This window comes from Apodemus sylvaticus, chromosome 3 (assembly GCF_947179515.1).
Source record: "Apodemus sylvaticus chromosome 3, mApoSyl1.1, whole genome shotgun sequence".
NCBI classification, from domain to species: Eukaryota; Metazoa; Chordata; class Mammalia; order Rodentia; family Muridae; genus Apodemus; species Apodemus sylvaticus.
The window spans coordinates 167,200,611-167,225,246 of record NC_067474.1 but is presented as its reverse complement, the minus strand read 5'-3'; the positions used below and the strand labels follow the sequence as shown (position 1 = coordinate 167,225,246).

The 24,636-nt window shown below is 51.0% G+C and overlaps 1 protein-coding gene across 3 annotated transcripts in view; it reads right to left on the bottom strand.

Moving 5' to 3' along the window:
- Positions 1–23,113, bottom strand: part of Dnajc11 (DnaJ heat shock protein family (Hsp40) member C11) — a 47,801-nt gene extending 24,688 nt beyond the window's left edge. The window contains exons 1-4 of one of the 3 annotated variants that reach the window (XM_052178260.1): positions 22,997–23,113; positions 8,655–8,784; positions 6,143–6,216; positions 2,206–2,307 (exon numbers count right to left, since the gene is read on the bottom strand). In XM_052178260.1, the coding sequence (XP_052034220.1) occupies positions 2,206–2,307; positions 6,143–6,216; positions 8,655–8,784; positions 22,997–23,068 (378 nt within the window). In that variant the 5' untranslated portion in view covers positions 23,069–23,113. Of the gene's footprint in view, positions 1–2,205; positions 2,308–6,142; positions 6,217–8,654; positions 8,785–10,174; positions 10,430–16,546; positions 16,619–22,996 lie in introns of those variants that run through there. The other 2 variants (XM_052178262.1, XM_052178261.1) reach the window with 2 other exon arrangements.
- Between the last annotated feature and the right edge of the window lie 1,523 nt (positions 23,114–24,636).

Here is a 24,636-nt window from a genome sequence, read left to right as displayed (position 1 = left end):
GGGGCAGAGGGGCCCAGTCGGAAGACCAGTGCCACCAGTCCACAGGAGCGGACATCACGGCCTGCTAACCCCGGGACCCCTCCGCTGGCTCGTCACAGCGGGCTTTCTCAATGGGAAGTGCACACAGGTTTATCTGTATGGGCAAGTGAAGGCGACAGACAAGAGGCAGTGAGCACAGGGACCATGGGAGCCACACACTCCCTCCACTCGATGCGCCTCCACAGGAAGAGCCTCCCAGTTCATCCTGGGAGAAGTAGCTGCGGCTGGAGGGCAGAGCCTAAAGCTCCATCCAGGGCTTTCACCTCCAAGCCCAGTGCTCTACTGTGCTGCCTTGGTACAACGGTGACACTCGGTCAGGCCCTGCACCCACTGTGACCAGCGCCACTTGGCCTCTGCACAGTAGGGTGACCTTCTGGTGAGCTCAGAGTGACTATATTCAATCCTTCAGTAACTTGGCACTGCAGGCAGGACTCACTGAACACAGGTCAAACAGCTTGCTTCAAGTCCCGCCTGCCTGTCAGTCAGTCACGTCACGTCTCTCACCTGTGCTACCCAGCCTTTCTGCTGTAAAATCCCCAAGAATGAGTTTGACAGACCCACAATCTCCAGCCAGGCTAGCTGAGCCGCCTTGGCCTGCCGCTGTCTGCCCACTGCCCATCCTCTGACTGCACCGGCCCTGACCTTCCCACAGACCCTCCCCCGGGCTGGGAGGGAGCAGCAGCGGAGCACCCCAGACTTCTGAGTCAGTTCAGCTATGCTGTGACTGCATGACTGAACCCACTTGTGCTGGGGCGACAGGAGGGAGGCTCATGTCGGCAATGGCAGCTGCAGCCACAGACCCACACCCGTGGGTCCAAGCACGAGTTTAAAATCGTCAGGAACACGGAGAGATTCATTCCCCACTTTCTTATCATTATCCCTTAAGCAGAAAACCGTTCAGTTATTTTAAGTACTCTAAAGAGGGTATTTTGGGGGTGGATAGAGAGGAAGGGATTGAAGCTATGACCCACACATGACAGACATGAGCTGCTTCAGTAAGGAGCTCCACCCATAGCCTTAGAGACGATTTTGAGCCCAAGGGAAGCCCTGCACAGGTCCGATGACACAACACATTACCTCCTACAGGGACCCGCACTCCCGTGAGGCCCTTTGGGAAACTGTCAATTACCTCCTTCACTTTGTTTCGTAGTCCTGGGGATGTAAGCTAGGGCCCTGTGCACATTGGGCAAACAGTACACTGAGCCAGACACGCCCACCTACCCTTTACTGTCAGGCAGGGCCTCACTGAGCTTCTCAGGGAGCCTTGAATGTGGCAGCCCTACCTCAGCTTTCTAAGTGCTGGGATCACAGGCGCTAGCCACCACCCAGGTCCTTACACACTTTGAGAAGCAAGAGTCAGACTGACAGGTGTCCTCTGGAGAGAGGTCCTCCCACACTGTGTTCTATAGCACACACGCTAGAAGGAACCTCCTGTGACCCTTAGCTGCCGCTGTTCACTCAGGAAGGCTTCACTGTTCACTCAGGAACTCCTAGTGCTCTGCCTCACTGCAAGACACAGGCTGCTCAGGAGGCCACAGAAAGGCTACCAGGCCCTTATCATGACAGGAGCAGGCTTCGTCGGGGCTATCCAGACACACTGAGGGCTTGGCCCGAACAGCAAACAGCACCCATTCACTGTTTGATAGGACCGAGCCAGAGTCAGTCAGTCAGTCAGTCAGTCAGTCAGGACAAAGGGCACCTCAAACTTAATAAGATACCAGTTTGCCTCCTGGCTGGGGTATAACTCAGAATGACCTCCCCAGGAGAAGGAAAAAGGTACTGTGCAAGAGGCTGACTCCATAACGTCAGTGGGTTAAATGGTTGCCAACTGTATGAGGACTCCAGCCTAGAGACTGGGGTTCACGGCAGCAATGTCTGGGATGATAAAGGCAGAGGCCCTGTTTGGTAGCTAGATACACCCTTGCAGTCTGACTGGCACAGAGGCCCACTGCCTCAGTGCTTGAGCTGTTGTCTGCATAACCAGAGGACAGGCCTCAGGGGCTCTCTGACTCCAAAACTGAGCACTCCGTCTCTGCTACAGCCTGAGCTGTCACCGGCAGAACATGGCTCAAGGCCTTGCCCCACCTACATTTATCTGCTGTCACTTCAAAAAATGTCATCATTTCAACCTGGCTTTCCCAGGTCCTCTGAGGCGGCACTGGCTACCTTGGGGTTTGTTCGCTGCTGCAGTCTCCTCTCTTCACGCTCTCTCTGGAGTCTCTCAAACTCCTCTCTGATCTCGGCTGGGGTTCTCTTTCTTTCCACCACCTGTGAACAGAATTGAGGACACAGTTTGAGGGCCAGGACACCTGGAGAGCTGGACTCTTATCTGACATGCACATAAGAACTAGGGGCCAGCGTGGCCACCCTTGGGCTCTAAACGATATGGAAGGATCTGCAAAGAGCTTCTACCAACCCTGTGAGCAGAGTAAGGCTCTGCTGCTTTCTGGGCTCTCCTGTGACCAACATTCTTAATTTTAATAACCTTAGAGGCTGTAGGAACCATTAAAGGAAATTCTACAGTTCAAATTCTGTATCAAGAAATAAACTGTCAGGCTGGAGAGATGGCTCAGCTGTTAAGAGCACTGACTGCTCTTCCAAAGGTCCTGAGTTCAAATCCCAGCAACCACATGGTAGCTCACGACCAGCTGTAATGGGATCTGACACCCTCTTCTGGAGTGTTTGAAGACAGCTACAGTGTACTTACATATAGTAAATAAATAAATATATATAAAAAAAGAATTCAACTATCAGTGAGGCTCCCTGTAGGTTATAGAACTTGGAATCTCTAGTCACATGAGGGACGAATCGGTGCATAAGAATCCCGTCTGTGTGACAGAAGGCTCAGCACTGAGCTGCTAGCAATGCTGTAGTCTCAGGAATCCACAGCAGACAACATGAAAGGCATGTGTACACTGTGAGGTCGTCTGTGACAGACTATAGCACTCCAGCACAGTCTTTCTTACTGCGTTGTGACAGGAAGGCTGTGAGGCTGAGCTTTTAGAGGCTCCATGAAGAGGAAGGCCACTGTGGACATCAGGTACCCCATTTCCGAGGATACTGCTTCCACCTGCCCAAGCCTGAGCCCCAGGAGTGTGAGTATGGGAGCAGGGTGGGCAGGGTGGAGCTGGGCTCTGACCTTGGTGGAATGAGCTGACAGCTGCGGCCTGGAAGCCTCCAGTGAAGAGACCAGAGCTCTGCTCCTGTCGCCTGCGCCCGCCCATACTTTATGCAGCTGGGGTAGAATCAGAACCAACTGTCCCCCCCAGAACAGCAGGGACACTTCCTGGGCACAGGCATCTCCTTGTCCCCCATAAGCCTGTCACAGGGCTCGCCTGATACTCTGGCACTGACGGGTGGTCGGGGAGGACAGCCTTGCATGTGGTGCCCAGAACCTTAGCTGTATGTGAATAGTTCCCCTGGAGCAGCCTGTCAACTCACAGAAGGCCCACCCATGGCTAGTCACAGAGACCCATGAAGAAGGGGCATCATCAGGGCTAGTGGGGGGTGGGCAGCCCCACCTCCAGGGAGAATGTCCACAGCCACAGTCTCTAGGCATTGTTGACTCAAAAAATCTAGGATCCTAAGTCAACTTTTATTTTCTTTTTTGGGGTGAGGGTTATTCTGAGACAGGTCTCTCTGTATAGCCCTGGTTATTCTGGGACTTACTATATAGACCAGGCTGGCCTTAAACTCACAGAGGTCTCCTGTGTCCCTCATAGAGCACCAGGACTAAAGGCATGTGCCACCATACCTGATTCAATGTTAATATTTTTTAAAAATGTATTTCTTTTTTTTAATCTACAATGTTTTTCTTAATTTAAACATTTTGTTTTATGCATTTTAGTGTTTTGTTAAAATGAATATCTACACCACTCATGTGAGTCACAGACAGTTGTAAGCCACCATATCAGTGCTGGGATTTGAACCTAGGTCCTCTGGAAGAGTAGCCAATGTTCAAAATGGCTGAGCCATCTCTCCAGACCCAATGTCAGGTCTCATGTGGCCATGGACCAACTCTACAAGATCAGCAGTGCACATTCCTATCGGCAGATCAGGACTTTACGCATTCTGTTTAGTGAACAGCCTGCATTTACACTCACAGTGTCTTAGCCATCTCTGCTCTATGACCACTGGAAATCTCTTTCCTGATATTGGCTGTATTACAGCGTTTCACAGAGGTCAAATTTCTTAGCCACTCTAACAGGGGAAATGGCCACTGTACCAGGCTGTAGACTGCGGAGGAGGTGGCCAGTGATGCGGGCCTGTGGGGCAGGCTGCCAGCAGGCTGGGCATGGCTCCCCTCCACCTGTAGCCACGAGGAATCCTGAGACTGGCCAGGTAGCCGCAGTTCAGTCTAACTTTCTCATCTTCAACTTGGGCCCTGATATCACACTGCTAGCCAGCCCCAGGCACTCACTCGTGTGGCTGCTGTCACTAGCTGAGGGCCACAGTGAGTTCCAGGCCTCTCAGAGCTTCATAGTCACACCCTGCCTTAAAAAAAGAAAGGCCCAAATTCATCCCTAATATCCTCCATTAAAAGGAAGTGACGTCACAGCTGAGGCCAGGTGCTTTGAGATTTTTGGCCTGAAGGCACTTCATATGCACCACAAGGACCTGCATCCTCTACCAACTATCCACATGTCTATGTAACAGGCTGTGACAGACACCCTTCAGCCACCAACAAAGACTGGTATTCTGAAAAGATCAGTAACACAAGGAAAAGGGTGCAGTGTCCTTCATGGAGCAAAAGCTACTACTGTGGAGAAAGGCCACATAAACACTCTAACCCACCATAGCCATTCCTCCAAGGAATGTGGGAGCACGCACAGGGAACATGGACTTAGGGAGCAGGCCTCCTACTGCATGTCTGCTGCTGTTAATAATGCAAGACGCTTTCATTTTTTGTTGGTTTGTTTTTCCAAGATCCTCTATGGAGCCAAGGCTGGTCTGGAACTCGATGTACCTCAGGCTAGGCTCCAATTAATGACTCTCTGGGTTCTGCCTCCCAAAGCTGGGAATTCTCCTGAGCTCTCATGCCTGACTGTTTATTGTGGATTCACTGAGAATTTTCTTTCCTTACAGTAGTTTCCTAAAATAACACGCATAGCATCTGTCTTCTCGGCACCTGGTCACACCCTGTTGAGTCTGCCTTTGCATCATGGCAGGGGGACGCACTCTGCTCTGGTGAGAGGTAGTCACACTCTATTCTGCCTGGGGATCCCACTATTCCAGGAGTGCTGGAGCAATACCAGAATTCAACCCTGGTGGTGCCGATGGCTCTGTAGCCAAAGCCCTATGCAGTGCTCAGCTCTGGTCCCTGACCCCAGCAGTGCACCGAGTCTGAGCAGAGGGTCTGGGAACAACTGCATTCCTTCCCATTTGGGTAAATGAGGCAAAGCGATAATGGACGACTGAGGTTTTCAGTAAGTGTGAGGCCTGAAATCAAACACCCACAGGAGCCAGGCAGGACACACAGAGTCTGTGCTGCAGAGAAGAGCCCGGTGACAATATGGCGTGGAGGAGGGGACAAAGTGTAAACAGTCTAGTTCAAAGGGCAGGGCTCCCCAGAGAGACTCAGCTGCTAAGCTGGTGCTTCAGACAACAGCTGCTGGAGAGTCACACCAAATCTCCCAGGACTCAAATCTCTGTACTACATACAGTTCACTGTGGTGTGTCCATCAAAGCACGGCCACAGATGGGAGGTGGCCACGAGTCCCACCAGAACCAGCCAGCTCTTCCCGCAACAGCTCAAGCCTTAGCCTGGCTTCAGGGTCAGAGGGAAGGAATTTCTACAGGAACGAGGAAGACAGGAAACAGGCACCGTCTGCACATCTCCTGCTAAGGTCTGATGGGATGCCATGGGCACCAGCACACAGGCCTTACAACAAAATTAAGTAACAACACCTATAGATTGTGCAGCAATTTGGGGTCTTACAATACAGTTAACGGCTTTCCCACCCTCCTGCCCCAGGGAGGGACAGTGAAGGTTCTGACCACTCGGTGCGATATGGCTAGGTCTTTCCCAGCCCGAGGGCCACTGTGACTGACAGTGTGCTTCTTCGGTCCCAGATATCATGGATGCCGACGCAGCGTCTCTTACCTCCCATCCCTCCATCTCCAGGCCTCTCTTCCCGTATATGTCATAGATAGCCCTTGTTTGTGGGTCGCTAAGCACTGCAACGGGGAAAAAAAAAATCAAACAACATACAACATGAACTTCCCCTCAGTCCTGAAAAACCAGCGTGTAGGTCAGAAGGAAAGTCCTCCAGGGGACGGTCTGTCTGTCTTTTATTTTCAGACAGGGTTTCTCTGTGTAGCCCTGGCTGTCTTGGAACTCACTCTGTAGACCAGGCTGGCCTCAAACTCAGAGATCTGCCTGCCTCTGCCTCCCAAGTGCTGGGATTAAAGACGTGTGCCACCATCGCCCAGTCTCTGTCTGTCTTTTGTTGCATTCTGACAAATGTTTTCCCCTCCCCAGGCTACAGATGGGAAAAGCTGGGCTTCTAGGTCCAGCCGGCTTGTATCACAATGAATACAAGGTGCGCTGTGCAGGAGCAAGGCCCGGCTCTGGCAGCTCTAAAGCAGAGACTTTTTTGTTTTGGTTTCAGACTTTAGTTTTTTGAGACAGTTGCAGGTAGACAAGACTGGCTGTGAATTCAGTGTAGCTGGGGACATCCTAAACGTCCCGTCCACTGCTTCCACCTGCAGAATGCTGGAGGATAGGCGCTCAGCACGCCAGTGAGCACGGGCTGCTTGACCCTCCCTGCTCAGTGGGTGGGGCACTCTGCAGTACACCAACAGCTCACTTACTGGGGAGCACACTAATCCCCAAGACCTCTGTTTCTGGTGTATTTGTCTTTATTTGTAATATTTTAAACTTACAATAATGTAGCTCAGGCTCAAATTCAGGATACAGTCAACATCCCAATTCTCCTGCCTCAACCTGCCATGTGCTGGGATCATAGGTGTGTGGACCTCACCCACTTGAAATTGGTTTTAAAATAAAGGAACACCATTCATATCATTGTGAATCACTCGCATCAGCTAATGAGGAAAGGTTGCTCAGACTCTCAAAGCAGATGTGTCTGTTGCCCCTGCTCTGCTCCGAGTGCTGCTGGGATCTCTGCATTACTTCTCTGAGGTTCCCATGTATTTTTAGGACTAATTAAAAAGGGATGTAAATAAGTCTATGCCTAGGCAAACCTAACGGAGAAGAAAGAAATGTGGAACACTGAAAACTGAGAGCCAAACTTGTCAAGCTAAGTGGATTAATAAGAAAACGCTCGTCCAGGGCTCTGCAGAAGAGGATGCGCATGCGTGTGCGTGCGTGCGTGCGCGTGTGTGCGCGCGCGCTGCCTGCTACAACAGTTCACGGGGGCGGGCCTTCTGTCTACCTGTCTCTAGGGCTCTAAGCTATACTGCAAGCCATGCACACCATATGCGCACCTGAGACTGAGATGCAGCTGAACCCCACAGCCCTTTACACACCAGAGCCTTGTGGGCTTTGGTCATCACCAGACCACCTGTCTGTCATACACCATTGCCCAATTTTTACTAGTCATTAAAATGTAAATTTCGAGGGCTGGAGAGATGGCTCAGCGGTTAAGAGCACTGACTGCTCTTCCGAAGGTCCTAAGTTCAATTCCCAGCAACCACATGGTGGCTCACGACCATCTGTAATGAGATTTGACGCCCTCTTCTGGGGTGTCTGAAGACAGCTACAGTGCACATACATATAATAAATAAACACATCTTTTTTAAAAAAGTAAATTTCCCATTTTTACCCAGCAGGTGTCCTGGAACTCATTCTGTGACCAGGCTGGCCTTGGGCTCGACCTGCCCTGCCTCCTGAGTGCCAAGATTAAAGGTGTGTGCCACCTAATCAAACTTTAGCTTCTTGGCAAAAAATGGTAAGATAAAATATGCCATCCACTATTTGGCTTGTGGTGAGGAATCATGTTGAGACACATTATATAACTTTTGACCTCTAGTTAAGGACAGATTACAGGGATCTGAAATGAGTAACTGATTTTTTCCTAATCTATAAAATACTAGGAGTGACAATGTATTTTAGCTTTTATTTTTTAAATCATTGTAAAACATTCTACCATTTCAATCACTTTAAAATGTCTAATTTGGTAGCATCAATCTCATCTGGCATTAGGAAGCCACCATTCTTTCCAGACCCTTCCACCTTCCCAGAGACCAACACTCCCCAAGTTTTCTTCTTTATGGTGAGTCATAAATCTAAGCTCCTGAATGACTGTCCCCCAGCCTGCTCACACCTCCTTCACTGACTGACACAAAACCAATAAAACCACTTGGGTTAAAAACGTCCTTGTAGCTTCTCACAAAAAAGGGGAACAAAGCAGCCACTTTCTACGCATCAGTCTGTCCCGTACCCCCCCCATCAGTCTGTTCGCCCCCCCCCCCCACCCCAGGCAGACACCAGGAACCACTGGAGACCCGGCACCCTCCATGGAGGCCCGGCCTGGACTCTCATCTTCTTCAACTTTTTTATACACTTCTCAGGACTCCGTCTCTCTGTCTCCTACAAATCAAGTCTCTTAAGAATGGACTGTCTGTGAGCAGGAAGCCGAGCCCCCACCGACCTTCGTAAGCCTGGTGCGCGAGGTTGAACAGCCGTTCCGCCTGTGACTTGAGCTCTGGGTCCCTGTGCTTGTCCGGGTGGTAGAGCATGCACAGTCTCCGGTAGGCGGCCTTCAGCTCTTCAGAAGAGGCCTAAGGAGACAAATTCCATCAGAGGACAATCGATGGCACTTAGACACTATCATGATCAGACTGGGCCTCGGAACAGGGACTACCAGCGGCAGTCCACATTGCCCTCTGCACAGGACATAATCAAGTTATGCGCTATTTCCCCAATAAGGCTTCATTTCCACAGTTAATAAAGTGATCAATTATGTACATCAATAGCAACTGTGTTTGCTGGGGACAAGCTATTAGAGGGAATGAGAATAGCTGTCTCCTCCTTGGCTCACATGCTGCCCAGTCCCACATCAGCCAAGTCACCCACAGCAGACAGCACACAGCAGAGAACAGCGAGGTGCCATCAGCACAAGATGTCCGCTGAATCCTCTCTGACAGAAAGGGCTTAACACATACCGATTCTTGAAAGCCAAAGTCAAACAACACCCCCCCTAACCTGGCCTCTGACAGGGAACATGGAAAATGTTCCATTTGGCCTGGAGCAGCCAGGGCTTAAACAGGAAATGCAGTAACAGGTCTTTCCTGACAGACCTATGGACACAGGCATGGAGTGCAGGAAGCCAGCACAACCATCTTCTTGGCTATGAGCCGCTGAGAGTCCCTCCAGAGTTCTTCCACAGCCCTGGGAACCATGTGTTTGTCCAGCCTGTCTCTAGAAAGCCTAGAACCGGCATCCAAGACTACTGTTGTCTATCACGGGTGATGCTGAAGAAAGACCCCCCCCAACCCTGCGCGCACATCTCGACAAGGGAAGCATCCTGTGAGGTCACTAACTATGCAAGAGGGACCCAAGAGGTCAGCTGTCTAGGTGGAGATGGGACACCAGCGATCATACCCTAGAGTCAGGTAAGTCTTCAAAGGAGGCCCCAGGGACACAGTGAGCTCAGGGAGAGTGATAAAGAAAAGGTCATGTGACATTCCTCTGTGAGGTACCAAGAACCTTCCCATTCCAGGACTTGGTTCTCTGGTCTGCGTGTCAGTAATGATTTCTGGTGGCACGACTTCAACATTTTCCAGCAGCATCTCAGGCAGGGGCTGAAAACCAGATCCTGAGGCACCCGCAAAGGAAGACAAGGTGCTGGGCAGGCGTGAAGTGGGCCCAGGACTTGCTGGTTACCTCCCAAAAGCCCAATGTGGCTGCAACTCAGAAAAGCAGGGGTGAGGCCGGAGCCTAGTCAGAGGCCGCTGTCTGCTGCACAGATTCTCAGGAGCTGCTAGGAGGTCCCCATTTAGCTGGTCCATCAGCAGAGGGTCAGGATCAAACAAACAGCCCACTGTTTCTGAAAACTAGGCAGACTGTGCCTCTGTCACCAACCTCTCCCACCTCCTCTTCAGGGTGGCCTTGGGAATGGTGCAGAGCAGCTTTTAGCCGCTTGCCTCTCCTCCCTCTCCATCTGGTCACCTGTGTGATTTGCTGGGTGGTCTATGCTGTCCTTCCATTCCAGCTGCTGAGAAGGCAGGCTCGGGAGTCCAGCGGCCTGTGTCTAGACCCAACCTATGCCTTGTCCATGCCCTGTGACGCTGGGCAAGAGAGCTTTCTAACGACTCAGTGAGACAGCCCAACACACAGAAAAACTACAAATGGTGGCTCTTCAGAACCTGCTGCCCCGTCCCTGTGAAACCTAGAGCCAAGACTGTCCCTTAGGTATAGTGAGGCATATACCGGCTCACTCACATGCAAGCCAGGCAGTGCACAGCACCAGAGAGCAGTCCCTGTCAGCACTGGGGCGTGGGAGGAACACCCACCGCCCTGTTGTGAGAGCAGTGGACCTGCGCCCCACCCACTGACTGCTCAGGCCTGATAGCACCACGCCAAGGCTGAGCCTTCTCTTGCTTCTCTCCCTGTCTGCAACTTCCCCTGCTCATGCAAATGCATGCAATGCAGTTCTTGCTGCACTAACATGTCAACTGCAGGAGACTCTGCATTTGAATCACAACAGTAAACAGAAAATAAAACACAACCTTCTCATAGCTCACTGCTATGACTTAAAATTAAGTCACACAATCATTTCTGTAAATTTTTCTTTTTCTTTCTTTCTTTTTTTTTTTTTTGTTTCGAGACAGAGTTCTTCCACTTAGCTGTGGCTGTCCTGGAACTTGGTCTGTAGACTAGGCTAGCCTTGAAGTCACAGATCACCTGTCTCTGCCTCCTGAGTGCTGGGATTAAAGGCATATGCCACCACAGTCCTGCAGTTTTTTTTGTTTCTTAAAGATCATTCATGTGTTTGTATACACATGTATGTAAAGGTGTCCATGGAAGCCAGGAGAAAGCATGTGCTTCTCTGGAGCTGGAGTTCCAGGTGCTTCTGAGTGCCTGACAAGGGGCCAGGAACTGAATTCTGGGGAGAAGCCAGCACTCCCAGCCACCGAGCCTAGACCCTCTGGGCCCTGCACTTATTTGAAAACAAACATCATTGTGTAAGCATGTGTCTATCTATCCATGGCATGTGTGAGCGTGAGGGAGCCACGGGCATGCAGAGGTCAGCAGTTATTCTGCGCAGTTTGTTCTCTCTGCCCTTTACGTGGGTTCTAGGATCAAACTCAGGCTGTCAGGCTCAGGTAGCAGGTGCCTTTGCCTGTTGAGCCATCTTACCAGCTCCCTGGGTTTTTGAAGTAGGGTATTACCATGTAGCCCAGGCTGTGAGGTGCAGGTCCACTGCTCTCACAGCAGGGTGGTGGGTGTCCCTCCCATGTCCCAATGCTGATAGGGACTGCTCTCTGGTGATATGATATGTGATCTCATATGCATTCTCTTACTTAATCCCTCAGTGTTGGGATTATGGGGTCTGGCCTTCTTCCTGAAAACTTCGTTCTTTCTTGTGTCTTATGAAAGTTACCAGTGTAAGATAAAATAGATCTGACTGACACTAGGTTAGAAAGATGCTTCCTGGTTATTAAAATTAAGCCAAGTATCTGGGGAGTGGGAATCTAGTCTGCAACGCCACCTTTAATCATATTAATAAACGGCATAGAGTGCTATTGATTAAGTAATGGAAATGAGAGTTTCATTTTTAATAAATATCACATTCAATAAAGGTTAGATTGGGCCTTTCATCACAACTGAGTAGTTAAGGTCACTGGTTCGATATTTCATAAATGATAACCTTTCTCACTACCAGTCGGCTCCCGATGCCATTTCGGAAGGTAATGAGATGCCATTAAGAAGGGCACCTCGGCCACATTTATCTCTAAACTTCCACAGTAAAATCCAGGGATATCCCAAGTTTAAATTCTGAAAGTTTGACTTCCCCACTCATCTGAAGAGAATATGTTAGGCCACAAATTCAGGCTCCACACATCTTTTAATAAGATTTCTATTCTTCCGTGTGAGCATGAACATATGTGTGTGGTTGTCTGTCTATTTATGCCACATGTGTGCAGTGCCCGCAGAGGCCAGAAAAGGGAGATGGTAGCGCCTTTGAAGGCAGGGCTACGGCTACAGATGACTGCGAGCTGCTAACGTGGGTGCTAGGCACTAAGCACAGGTCCTCTGCAGGATGGCACACACTCTTAACAACAGATCTTAGGGGGCTGAAAAGACAGCTCAGCGGGTAAGAGCACTGACTGCTCTTCTGAAGATCCTGAGTTCAAATCCCAGCAACCACATGGTAGCTCACAATCATTCGTAAAGAGATCTGATGCCCTCTTCTGGAGTGTCTGAAGACAGCTACAGTGTACTTACATATCATAAATAAATAAATCCTTAAAAAAACAACTTAAAGATGGACACACTAAGAATCATTCCTATCACCCACATGAAATTAGAAACCTATCAAAGGAGACAGGAGGCTGCATTAGCCTGTGGCTATCAGACAACACACCACTCAGCCTTCAGGAACAAGAGGAGTCATAAGGCAGGTTAAAGCACAGGAAAATAAAATACGACAAGCCAAACCCTACAGGCTGACTGACTCAACGGCAGGAGCAGGAGAGACTTGTGCGTATAATGCACTGCATGAGAGCTGGGGCAGTGGCTCATGGCTAAGGGAGCTTACACTTCAGTCATGAGGACCAGGGCTCAGACCCCAGCATCCATTTGACAGCTGCTCACTCCTCCCACCGTTTTGTAGCCTCTGGGGATGCACAGGTCCCTTCACCCATGCTCACACGTGCACACACATTCACACAACTAACCCCCCCCCACACACACACACACACCAAGAATGTCCCTGAAGTGTGCTAGGAGCTTGGTCCCCAGAGCTGATGTTAAAGGGACTGGGCTGTGATGTTGCTGTGGCATGCCCTCAGGAAAAGGTCAGGACCCCGGCTGCGCCAGCTCCCCGTGACCAAGCCTTACCGGCTCCACACGGCTCAATGCAATTGGCCACAATGCCTCTCTTTACGAGAGCCGAAGAGAAGCTGTTGGTATCCTGCAGCCTTCTCCCAAGCAACAAGCTTTATCACCCTTCAATTCTTTACGGTCCCCAACCTCAAGCATTTTATTACAGCAGCAGAAAATAGACTTACAAAAAAACTAAATAAAGAAGGAAAACCTTTAGAAGATGAAATCACAAAGGGTAGAACAAGCTCCCTCACAAGTACTCAGGACAGGAGTCAGAAATCAAGGTCTCTCAGTGCAGCCAGGCATGGCAGAGCATGCCAGGAATTCCAGCACTCCAGAGCTAGACGGAAGGAGGCTGGATGAGTTCTGGGCCAGCCTAGGCTATAAAATAAGACCCTCTTTCTTTCTTTCTTTCTTTCTTTCTTTCTTTCTTTCTTTCTTTCTTTCTTTCTTTCTTTCCTCCCTCCCTCCCCCCTCCCCCTTCCTTCCTTCCTTCCTTCCTTCCTTCCTTCCTTCCTTCCTTCCTTCCTTTCTTTCTTTCTTTCTTTAAGACAGGGTTTCTCTGTGTAGTCCTGGCTGTCCTGGAACTCACTCTGTAGACCAAGCTGGCCTCCAACTCAGAAATCCGCCTGCCTCGGCCTCCCAAGTGCTGAGATTACAGGCGTGCGCTACCACGCCTGGAAAGACCCTGTTCCAAACACCAAATATATCCCTCAAACGAATGACAGAAATCACTCAACAAATAAGAGCATGGCCAGCCAGGTTCTCTATTTTCAGCGTGCTCTAAAAGCTCAAGAGGAAAGAACAATTTCAACCACTCTACCAGGCTGGCATTCCCCATGCCAAAGCCTCCAAAGAGAGCCCGGCCCTGGAGGGCTGCAGCACACTCATCGGCGCCAAGCAAGACACCAAATAAAGAGACACCAAATAAACCAGGGTTGAGGGGTGGCTCCGTGGGTGTGAGAACTAGCCCTGACCAGCAGGAGTGCCTGTGACAGATGCCCCACAGTGAGCACAGAGCACAGGCATGGAGAGTCACCGTGCACGCCCTCCCAGGAACACTGGGACAGTCCAGGCTTGCACTGGATATAGCCCGGGCCGGCCTCAAACCTCATCTCCACACGAACACATGACCCGGAGTTCACTTATGTGTCAGAGAACTGTTTTCTGAGGTTTGCTCTCCCCTTCCACCGTGTGGGACCCGGGGCGAGGGCAGAGGCACACTCAGGCTGTCAATAAGAGCTCCTCTCACTGGCCATCCCAGCAGGCCCTTTGCCAAACTCAGGGCTGGGTTGTTGATTTTGTTTGTTTGGGTTTGATTTGTTTTTGAGACATATGACCATCTGAAGCTGGAAGTGTCACATGTCCAACTCCTACTGACTGCCTAGAACAAGGAACATGGTCTCTGTGCACCGAACAGGCACCAGGAAGTCCTACTATGTGCCAGGCAAACAGAGAGCCAATAATACTTGCTGCACGGTGCTTACAATGGCAATACTTGTGCTCTTATCCAGTCCTGCGAGGAGCGAGCAAGGATGCTCAGCACGGTGAGTCATTCTTCACCACACATCACTCGAGGAACAAAGCTCTGGCTTTCTCTGAAGCCCGTATCCCTGAGGAATGGGGAAGTCCACCTAGTCACCGCAACCAAGGACACTGGAAGAAAAAAGAAAATACCTGCTCCGCAGGGTGGTGGAGGCGCACGCCTGTAATCTCAGCACTTGGGAGGCAGAGGCAGGCGGATTTCTGAGTTGGAGGCCAGCCTGGTCTACAGAGTGAGTTCCAGGACAGCCAGGGCTACACAGAGAAACCCTGTCTTAGAGGGAGAGAGGGAGAGAGGGAGGGAGGGAGGGAGAGAGGGAGGGAGGGAGGGAGGGAGGGAGGGAGGGAGAGGGAGAGAGAGAGAGAGAGAGAGAGAGAGAGAGAGAGAGAGAGAAAGAGAAAGAGAGAGAAGAAAAAACCTGTTTCAGCTAGTAAAGGCCTGGACTTTGCTTTGGGAAATGATCCAACAGGGAAGAAGCTGATTTGGAAGCTAGTGAGCACTGAGCCGGTCTGGGCTGGAGCTGCTGCCTCAAGAAAGGGATCTTGGTTCACTGTGTCACTAAGATACTGACAGCAGAGACCAAACCCTACTCTCCTCAGGGCTGGGAAACCCTGGAGCTGGAGGCGGCGCAGCCTGCACGCCCTCCCGAGAAGGGCCCTACTCTACAGCCTGGCCCTTTACACAAGCAGCGCCCATCTGTGTAAGCCCCCCACATGCTGAGACCATTTGCCCACGCAAACAGCGTCCCTTTCCTCTTCCTTTCCTTCTACTATATAGCTAGCCTTGGGTAACCTAGAACTCGGAGATCTGCCTGTTTCTGTCTCAGTGAGATTCCACAGCCAAGGCTGGTTCTCGGGGAAGGAACTTATGCACAGCCAACATCTTAACCATGCAGAGGGAAGAGCCTGTCACTGTAGGAAAACGCAGACAGCACCGCCTCTGTGCACAGCAGAATGCGGCTGTGCATGGCCTGGCAAGAGAAACAGTGTGCAAATCCTTCCCGGCACCATGGGAATGGATGGATTTTTTACAGGCAACATTGCTGGTGTTGGTGAGAAAGACTGCAATAAAGAATCAAGAGGAGACTATCAACACCTGCCTGCCTGACAGAAAGGCCAAACCCAGCAGGAAAGAGCCAGGCTTCCACAGGAGAGCAGGTGCTCTCCACAGGTCTGCAGAAGAGCCCGAGGCGCACCCCTGCATGTGAATCTGTTCTCCTCTCGTATCTGACTTCAGACAATGTTCATACAAGAGAGCAAAGGCTTTCCAAAACAAAGATGAAGAAATTTCTTCCAGTAGCCAGTTCCCGAAGCAACTAGAAGGCTATCCCAGCAACCGGAGCCTCAATACAGGGGTCTTAAGGACCCTGGAGACGGAGCAATGGACCCAGAGGCCACACCCTCCCTCTGCACTGTGTAAGCTGCAGGTGGGTGTGGCAGCCAGCAGAGTCAGGACCCCCAGGACAAGGTGGCCACCGAAACACCTGAATTAGCAATCTCTGGTTCACACCCCTCCTCCAACAACACACCCACAGGAACACACATACTCGTGTAAAAGAAAACAAAACTGTAAGGTGGGTGTTCCACAAAGCAAAACAAACCTACATGGGGGAGGGGAGGGGGCAGATGGACACCGCCCCTGTCAGCAGGATGACCAGTGTCAGCTAGGCTCTGGGTACCACCAAAGAGACAAAAACACCACAAGATGGTCCCTAACCCCAGGAGACAGCAAACTAGATGTGGTTTTATTCTTAGGACCCATGAACAAGGGCTGCAGGGCCGGTTTAGCAGTTAAACGCTCTTGTACTGCTTAGCAAAGGGCCCAGCACCCACACCTGGCAGTTCACAGCCACTTGTGACTCCAGTTCTGGGGGAATCCAACACCACACATATGAAAAATGAAATAAAGAAGGAAAAAAGCAACACCAGGTACACACACACAGACTTCACCTGGCAGTACGTCAGAAGGCAAGAAGAAGAGATCTAAATGGGACTTCAGCTTGCATAAGACCTTCCTTGCGAGAGGCCAAGGCCTATCACCAGTAGAGCAAAGGAAGCAAGCTGACAGGAAGCGCTGCTGAAGACGGAGGTAAGAGGGAAGGCGGGAGGGGGGCAGGCGGGCACCCGTCCATCTGCTCACCCCTCTGGCGGACACTGTAGGAACAGCCCTGCACCGTCCAACAAGGAAGTACAGAAATGCACTGGGCCACAGTGACGGTCTTTTGAGGCACACTCTAGTTCTCCCGTGGCAGGGGTTCTGGGCTCTGTCCACACTGACAGTCAGCTCCTCTCCCCACATGACTTAACCTCCTCAGGGCCTGTCTGCGCCAGCTGCCCACTCAGGCACTCTCCTGGGACCCCGTCTCTTTTAGCTTGGCATTTTCCTTCTGGAGAGTTCTCTGGCTTCCATACATCAGGGAAGAACCCCGTGCTCCTGACCTGGAGGAGGAGTACTCACAGCTCAGGAGACTCAGAGGTGGCTGTTCCCCTCACAGTGGGATTACGGCGCATCCTGACAGGGGCCGCCTCTCCCTGACAGAGATGTGTGCCTGGGTCCTCTCTGAAGCATGTACAATTTATTAATTTGTTATTTTAAATCCTTATTTGAACAAGAGAGCTACAAATGAAATACACAAAATTAAAACGGACAGTTAATAAAGTAAGGACCTGGCTCCGAAGCTAGGCAAAGCACAGCCCAGCTTTCCTTCTCTATTGCTTTATTATCAAAGTTACAATAAACACAAGAACTTTCGACTGAAATCTCTGAGAGAAAAGGAAAGTGTCCGTCTGGGTAATGCAAAACTAGAGCATAAAAATTTCAAGTAGCTATTACTGAAATGCCCAAAGCAGGAAGGTATTAACTGGCTTACGGTTCATTAACGAAGTGAATTTAACTGTATTGTTGGCTAATTACATTGAGATGATGTTGAACCTGGCCAAGCATCCTCCACGGCTCTCCAGTCCACAGGCCGCCTCTCTCGACTCTGCCTCCCTGCCACCCTGGTCACGGCATGCCGCTCACCTCCTTCGGTCCTGCTTCTCCTCCGGAGCATCTGTGTGACCCCCATTCGTTTGCACCCCAATCTCTAGTCTCCACCCTGTGGTTCACCTCTCAGCAGAGCCCCCACCCTAGGTCAGCTCTGAGGGAAGCACCATCTAAAGGTCAGACACACCTTTTAGAAAGAATAAACTCAGCTCTTTAGATGAGAAGGAGCACAGAAAACTTTGGGCACACATAACCTAATGCACACATTCTGACACACACTTTCCCTGTGGTACTGAAGATGCAGCCAGGCCCATGTGTGCACGGCACCTCTACATGCCCAGCACCAACTTCCAGGAGTATTATCAGATAAGCAACTCCACCAGTGCACAGCATGCTAAGGCTGTACACACACACACACACACACACACACACACACACACCACCACCAGTGCACAGCATGCTAAGGCTGTCCACACACACACACACACACACACACCACACCACCGCCACCACCACCACCACCACCAGTGCACAGCATGCTAAGGCTGTCCACACACACAGACACACACACACACCACCAGTGCAAGGCATGCTAATGCTGTCCACACACATACCTTTTTGGTTTGTCTTTTGTAACAGGGTATCATGTGGCCCTGGGTATCCTCAAACTCCTACAGAGCTGATGTGGACCTTGAACTCCTGACCTTGTGTTTCCCCTCCAAGTGCTAGGATTACAGGCATCCTTCACCATGCTGTGTGTGTGTCTTCACAATAAGCAGAACCTCACCCCATCAACTGGATAACAAGTTATGTCTAGCACTTCACACACATTCTACCCAAGTGGCAGTGTGTATAAGCCTAGCTTACAGTAAGCGCTTAATACAGTGTTAGTTTTCCTTCCTTCCTTCCTTCCTTCCTTCCTTCCTTCCTTCCTTCCTTCCTTCCTTCCTTCAGGCTGGCCCATTTCTGGAGTCCTGGAGTTAAAGGCATGTGCTACCACACCCAGCCTGTTAGCTACACTTCTGTGTTAAACAAACAAGACTGGCATGCAAGCTGTCTTGGTGGGTAAGGAGCTTGCTGCCAAGCCTGACGCAGGCCCTGAGTCCCCACACAATGAAAAGACAGAACTGACTCCTAGACATGTAATTACATGATGCACATGCACACATACAATAAGCACCACACGCAATTACACAATAACAGGCAGAGGAGCGCACCTCCCGACAGAAGCAGCACTGGGACAAAAGCCATGCGTTCTCTCTAGTACTGGCGTACACTGCTAAGAACTTGCAGGCTGGGTGCAGGCAGAATGGGCTATAATTCCTGGCCCTGAACCTCTGGGCTTACAGGCTGATGTGGACAGTCAGGCCCAACCCTACAGACCCAGGGCAAGCACCAACTCACAATCACTGCCACAAATGTCACCCTTTGAACACGTGTCCACGAGAAACTCTAGAGGATCAACCCAGACTCCTTCCTGATCTCAAGAAGAGAACCCGCAACACAGATGGTGAGAACCAGCTCCTGCAAGTTGTCCTCAGACCTTCACACAAACCAAGCACCACAGACATATCTGACAGACAGTACAAAAACAAACAATCAAGAAACAGACATCAGAACCCCAAACCTCCCAATGGCCTTGAAAAAGAGGTTGGCTGATCAAAAAACTACATTAAGACAGTCAGGGGCTAGAGAGATGGCTCAGCAATTAAGAGCACTGACTACTCTTCTGAAGGTCCTGAGTTCAAATCCCAGCAACCACATGGTGGCTCACAGACATCTGTAATGGGATCTGATGCCCTTGTCTAGTGTGTCTGAAGATAGCTACAGCGTACTTACACATAATAATAAATTAATAAAAGGGGGGGGGCTGGAGAGATAGCTCAGGAGGTTAAGAGCCCTGACTATTCTTCCAGAGGTCCTGAGTTCAAATCCCAGCAACCACATGGTGGCTCATAACCACCTGTAATGGGATCTGATGCCCTCTGCTGATGTGTCTGAAGACAGCTACAGTGTACTTACACAAACAAAACAAAAAATTAAATATTAAAAAAAAAAAAAGAGCCGGGCAGTAGTGTCACATGCCTTTAATCCCAGCACTCTGGGAGGCAGAGGCAGGTGGATTTCTGAGTTCGAGGCCAGCCTGGTCTATGGAGTGAGTTCCAGGACAGCCAAGGCTATACAGAGAAACCCTGGAAACCCTGTCTTGAAAAACCAAAAACAAACACACAAAAAGATAGTCCCATTTCTTTAGATAGGGTTTTGGTTTTTTTGGTTTTTGGATTTGGTTTTTTCGAGACAGGGTTTCTCTGTATAGCCCTGGCTCTCCTGGAACTCACTCTGTAGACCAGGCTGGCCTCGAAATCAGAAATCCGCCTGCCTCTGCCTCCCTGTGTGCTGGGATTACAGGCGTGCGCCACCACTGTCCGGCTGTTTGTTTTGTTTTAATGTAGACCTGACTGGTCTGGAACTCATAATAATTTTACTGCTTCAGAATGCATTGCTAAAATGAAATTCTTTCAAGTGTATCATGAGAGTGATAAAGAAGAATCCAGACCATATTATTTAGGAATAAACTGGATTTAAAATATATAAGTTTAAGAATTCTATGAAGCCGGCATGTATCCCAGGCTGGCGTCAAACTGTGTTAGCCAAGGATGACTTTAAATGTCTAAACCTCCTGCTTCTACTTCCCAAGTGCCACCGTGCCCAGTTTATTCAGTAAGTACCTGGCCTGCCTCATGGTTTCATGTGTGTTAGACATACGTTCTACAGATGGAGCTACAGCTCAGCGCTTATAACCTGCACTCGGAATGTTAGACAAACATTCTACGACGGAGCTACAGCCCAGTTCAACGCTTATAGCCTGTACTTGGAATGTACTGGTCTGCAGAGTTGCTTCCACTTATCCTCTTTTTCCACTTTTTCCACTTTTCCTCTAGGGAAAAGACTGAACTTGGTGGAACTGATCACTCTGAAGATGCCCTTGCTGGTATGGAGACGAGTGGCTTCCTACAGTACCTCAGCCAGGCTCAGAACAGACAGCAAACGCAGCAGCTGCCCAGGCACTCGACACACAAAACAAGCACACGCTCTCCCGTTCGAGGAGAGCAAGACTGAAGGTTTCTTCTGTTTTGTTCTCTGGCTAAAGCAGGCTATTTCAACTTCAGGCATGGGAAAGCAAACAGAAACCTCTAGGAAACACCAGTGCCATAGTCTTCAAGCTTTCTTTGCAGTAGAAGCAGCTGCCACAAAGTCAGCAAGCAGACACAATGGCACTCAACACCGAACATGTTGGCAAGAACAGCCCAAGATAGAGGCTTGTGTGTTGAGGACTTCACCTAGTTATAAATGCAGGGGGTGCCTGCACTCACTGCCAGAAGTAAAGCATTCCTTTAAAAGAAGTATTACTTTGGCTCCTATCCCAGTGCAACAGAAATGAAGAGCCCTGAAATCCCAGAGGGTTCACATGTCCTTCTGAGCACCGGCAGCCGCATAGATTCAGGAGCTCTGGCAAACAGGTAAATAATGGCTGCTCAACTGCCAACAACCCAGACTAGTCAGGACTCGGAGATTTAAAACAAAAGAAACAACAAACCCATCACAGAAGCTCGGCTCCTTTTACCATCATTCTGCTTCCTCAAGACCCGGGAAATGTCTGGGCATTGTGTCTCTTGCCTTTGTTCCTGGCATTTGAGAGGTAGAGGCAGCCAGATCTTTGTGAGTTCAAGGCTAGCCTGGTCTACACATACACAGTGAGTTGGTTTTCTTTTGGTGGTTTTTTTTTTTTTTTTTTTTTTTTTGGTTTTTCAAGACAGGGTTTCTCTGTGTAGCCCTAGCTGTCCTGGAACTCACTCTGTAGACCAGGCTGGCCTCCAACTCAGAAATCCGCCTGCCTCTGCCTCCCAAGTGCTGGGATTAAAGGTGTGTGCCACCACTGCCCGGCTCACAGTGAGTTCTTGCCAGCACCACAGAGTGAGGCCCTGTGTCAGAAAAAAACGAAACAAAATCAAAACAACCTAGGGGGGACATTTACAGCTTCATTCAACTGCTAAGTGACAGAAACAATCTGCTCCAAGTCTGAGGGCCCTTCAGCTATAAATCCAGAGTGAGGAGCCCCAGGTGCTCCACTGCAGTTTTCCCCGAGAGTCCAGGAAAGTTTCTGTAGTAAGCAGTGGCTGATACAGGGCATTGTATAAAGACAGAGCTGTGCTGTATGTGGAGTGGTAAACTGAGGCAGCAGCAGACTTCAAGAGCTGGGTTTCTAGAGTTTGACTGCCCTGGGACGAATTACACCTGTTTGTTCCTCGATTATAAATACTGGGTTGTTATGAGGGCGGCTATCACAATTTAAAGAGACACTGAGGGTTTTTTTTTCTGCAGGTGGCTGTGCACAAAACGAACACTCCGAAAGATGTTGGTTATTAGCACACTGACCAACTTTTACTGGTAACTGGGTTAGCGTTGCTGAAGACTGCACAATTCAGTTACTTTTGGTCACTACCAGAAAATCTAAAAGACAGGATCGGGACTTCTCTGGCAGGGCTGACAGCCAGAACCCAGCAGCCACAAACATCACAAATGCCTTTCGTGACCTGACCTTGGAAGCCTTTCCGGAAACCCTTCTCTGACAGAGCTCAAGTGCGGACTAGCCATCGAGAATAAGGACGTGTGATAGATACATGTGCCAGACAGTGCGGGCCTCTAGAGTGACTTTTTATTTTCGAGGAGACCGCGGGAATCCACTTGACCTGGATGCTGAAGTCCGGTCAGAGCGCCGGTGCGTCTCTGGCCTAGCACGCCTTGCTTATCCACGGCCCCTTGGGTCGAGGCTGGGGAGGTCCTGCTCTCTGATTTCTGGGCAAAGGCTCAACGGATTGGAGGAGGACACGAGTCGCTGGCCTGTGAGGGTAGACTCGGCTGCAGCAGCGCCAGAGTGGAGGGGACCGACCGAACCCGGCAGAGGCTCCCGTGTGGCCTTGACCTTGGTGTCCCGGGCTCCACTCGCCCACCTGCTGGCTCAGGCTGACAGCCCTACCCCCTAGCCTAGGGCAGGAGTGTGTAGGGGAAGCGTGGGACTGGGTCGCGGGGACCGGGGACCCCATTGCAGCGGCTTCCCCGGGGCCCTCGTCCCCCTCCGCGGAGTGCGTGGGTCCGGGCCCGTCCCGGGCCCGGTGCACGCCACGCACAGGACGCGGAGCGCGGGGCGGACGCTGGCCCCGCGCCAGGGCGCGAGGGTCGCGGCGGTGCGGGCAGCTCGACGGCCGGCAGGCGCGCACGGCGGCGGGGTCACGCGGACTCCGGGCCGGGCCGTGGCCTTGCCGGGGCGGCTGCGGGGCCAGAGCCGCCCGTCCGACCGTCCAGAACCGCCGAGCCGGGCCTCAGCCCCGCCGACGCCACGCCGCGGGCCTCACCTCCCTGCGCACGTTCAGCAGTGAGTAATAGTCTTCATTGTCCAGCTCCTCCTCGCTCAAGGCCGTCGCCATCTTCGCAACCTTTCACCCCGCCAAACCGGCGAGGCCGTGGTTAAGAGGGTCCGGCGCTGCGCGGCGCGTCCCGCGCGCCTCCCGCCCACGCCACAGCGGCCCCTGGTGGCCCGGAGCCGCACAGCAGCCCACGGGACGCGCCTGCGCACTGCGCCCCCGCGCGGCCGAGGCCGGAATCTGGGAGGAGGCCGAGAACCTTGAGCGTTCTTCTGTGTGTGTGTGTGTGTGTGTGTGTGTGTGTGTGTGTGTGTGTGTGTGTGTGTAGTCTCTCTGTGTGTGTCTGTGTGTGTCTGTGTGTATAGCCTGTGTGTAAGTGTGGGTGTGTACACGAGCATGTGTGGGTATGTACACAAGCATGTGTGGGTATGACAAGTGTGTGGTGTTTGTGTATGAGTGGATGTATGGGATGTGTGTGAGTGTACATGAGACTGATGTGTGTGTGTGTGTGTACGAGCATGTGTGGGGTTTGAGTGTGGTGGGCTTGTGTTGTATAAGTAGGGGAGTGTAGACGTGTGTGTTCAAGCGTGTGGGGGTGTGTACACAAGCATGTGTGGGGTGACGAGTGTGTTTGTGTATGAGTGGATGTATGGGATGTGTGTACGAGGGTGGAATGTGTGATGTGTGTGTAGAAGTGTGTGTTCAAGTGTGAGTGGTTTTGTGAGTGTGTGTGGGTGTATTGTGTATGTACGATTGTGAGAGTGAGGTGGTTATGTGTGAGTGGGGGGTGTACCCGTGTGGGCGGGGTTAGTATCCAACAGGGCCGCCCCACACTCCTAAGACCCTTCTGGTGGGTTCTGGGTGGCCGCGAACCGGGCACGCCCGAGCTCCGACCCCCCTCCCCCCTCCGACGCCTGGACTGTAAAGCTTCTCCCCTAGCGCGCCCCCACTGGGAAGCCACAGCCTCGAGAATGGTTGCCCACACCCTTTGTGCCTTATCTTCTGTTTCTGCTTTGTTTTGTCTTTTCTTAGCCGTTGCCCCGGATGTAGGAGCACCTGGCCTTTTTGGTTTTTTTTCTTCTGCCGCATAAATGAGGAGGCAATATCCATTTGGTTCTTAATTGTGTCTGGCGTGCTTATATACCTGTGGTTCCTGCCTCAGAGCCATTCTGCTGGAAATTTCTCCCGTGTAATTTAGCAGTGGAGTCTAATTGATTTCAACCTGGTGCCTGCTGTTTGGTGCCTTATTAAAAACACCTTGGTTACAATAATCTAAATATTTTAAGTGTCTTTGAAATTATGTTATCAAGCGGTGGGCAGCAGCGTAGGCTCTTCCACCTGTTGGCTCGCACGACCTGTATCTTTTGTCAGGGGTCCTTGCTGTTCCTCCACACAGCCTCTGCTTGCCCTCTATAAGCTGGTATCCTGGGAGACCCCAACACCTGTCTGCAGATAGGAGAGGTTGGTTTCTTTCTCATCCTAATTCTTAGACAGATGTGCGCCATCTGGGCCTGTGCCGGGTCCCTTCCAAGTAGCCCACTCCTCTCAGGAGCTTTTGGCCGGGAACATCTAGGTGTGTGGAGTCAGCCTGCAGTAGGCTGTTGGCCCAGGTTGGAAATTAATAGCTTTTT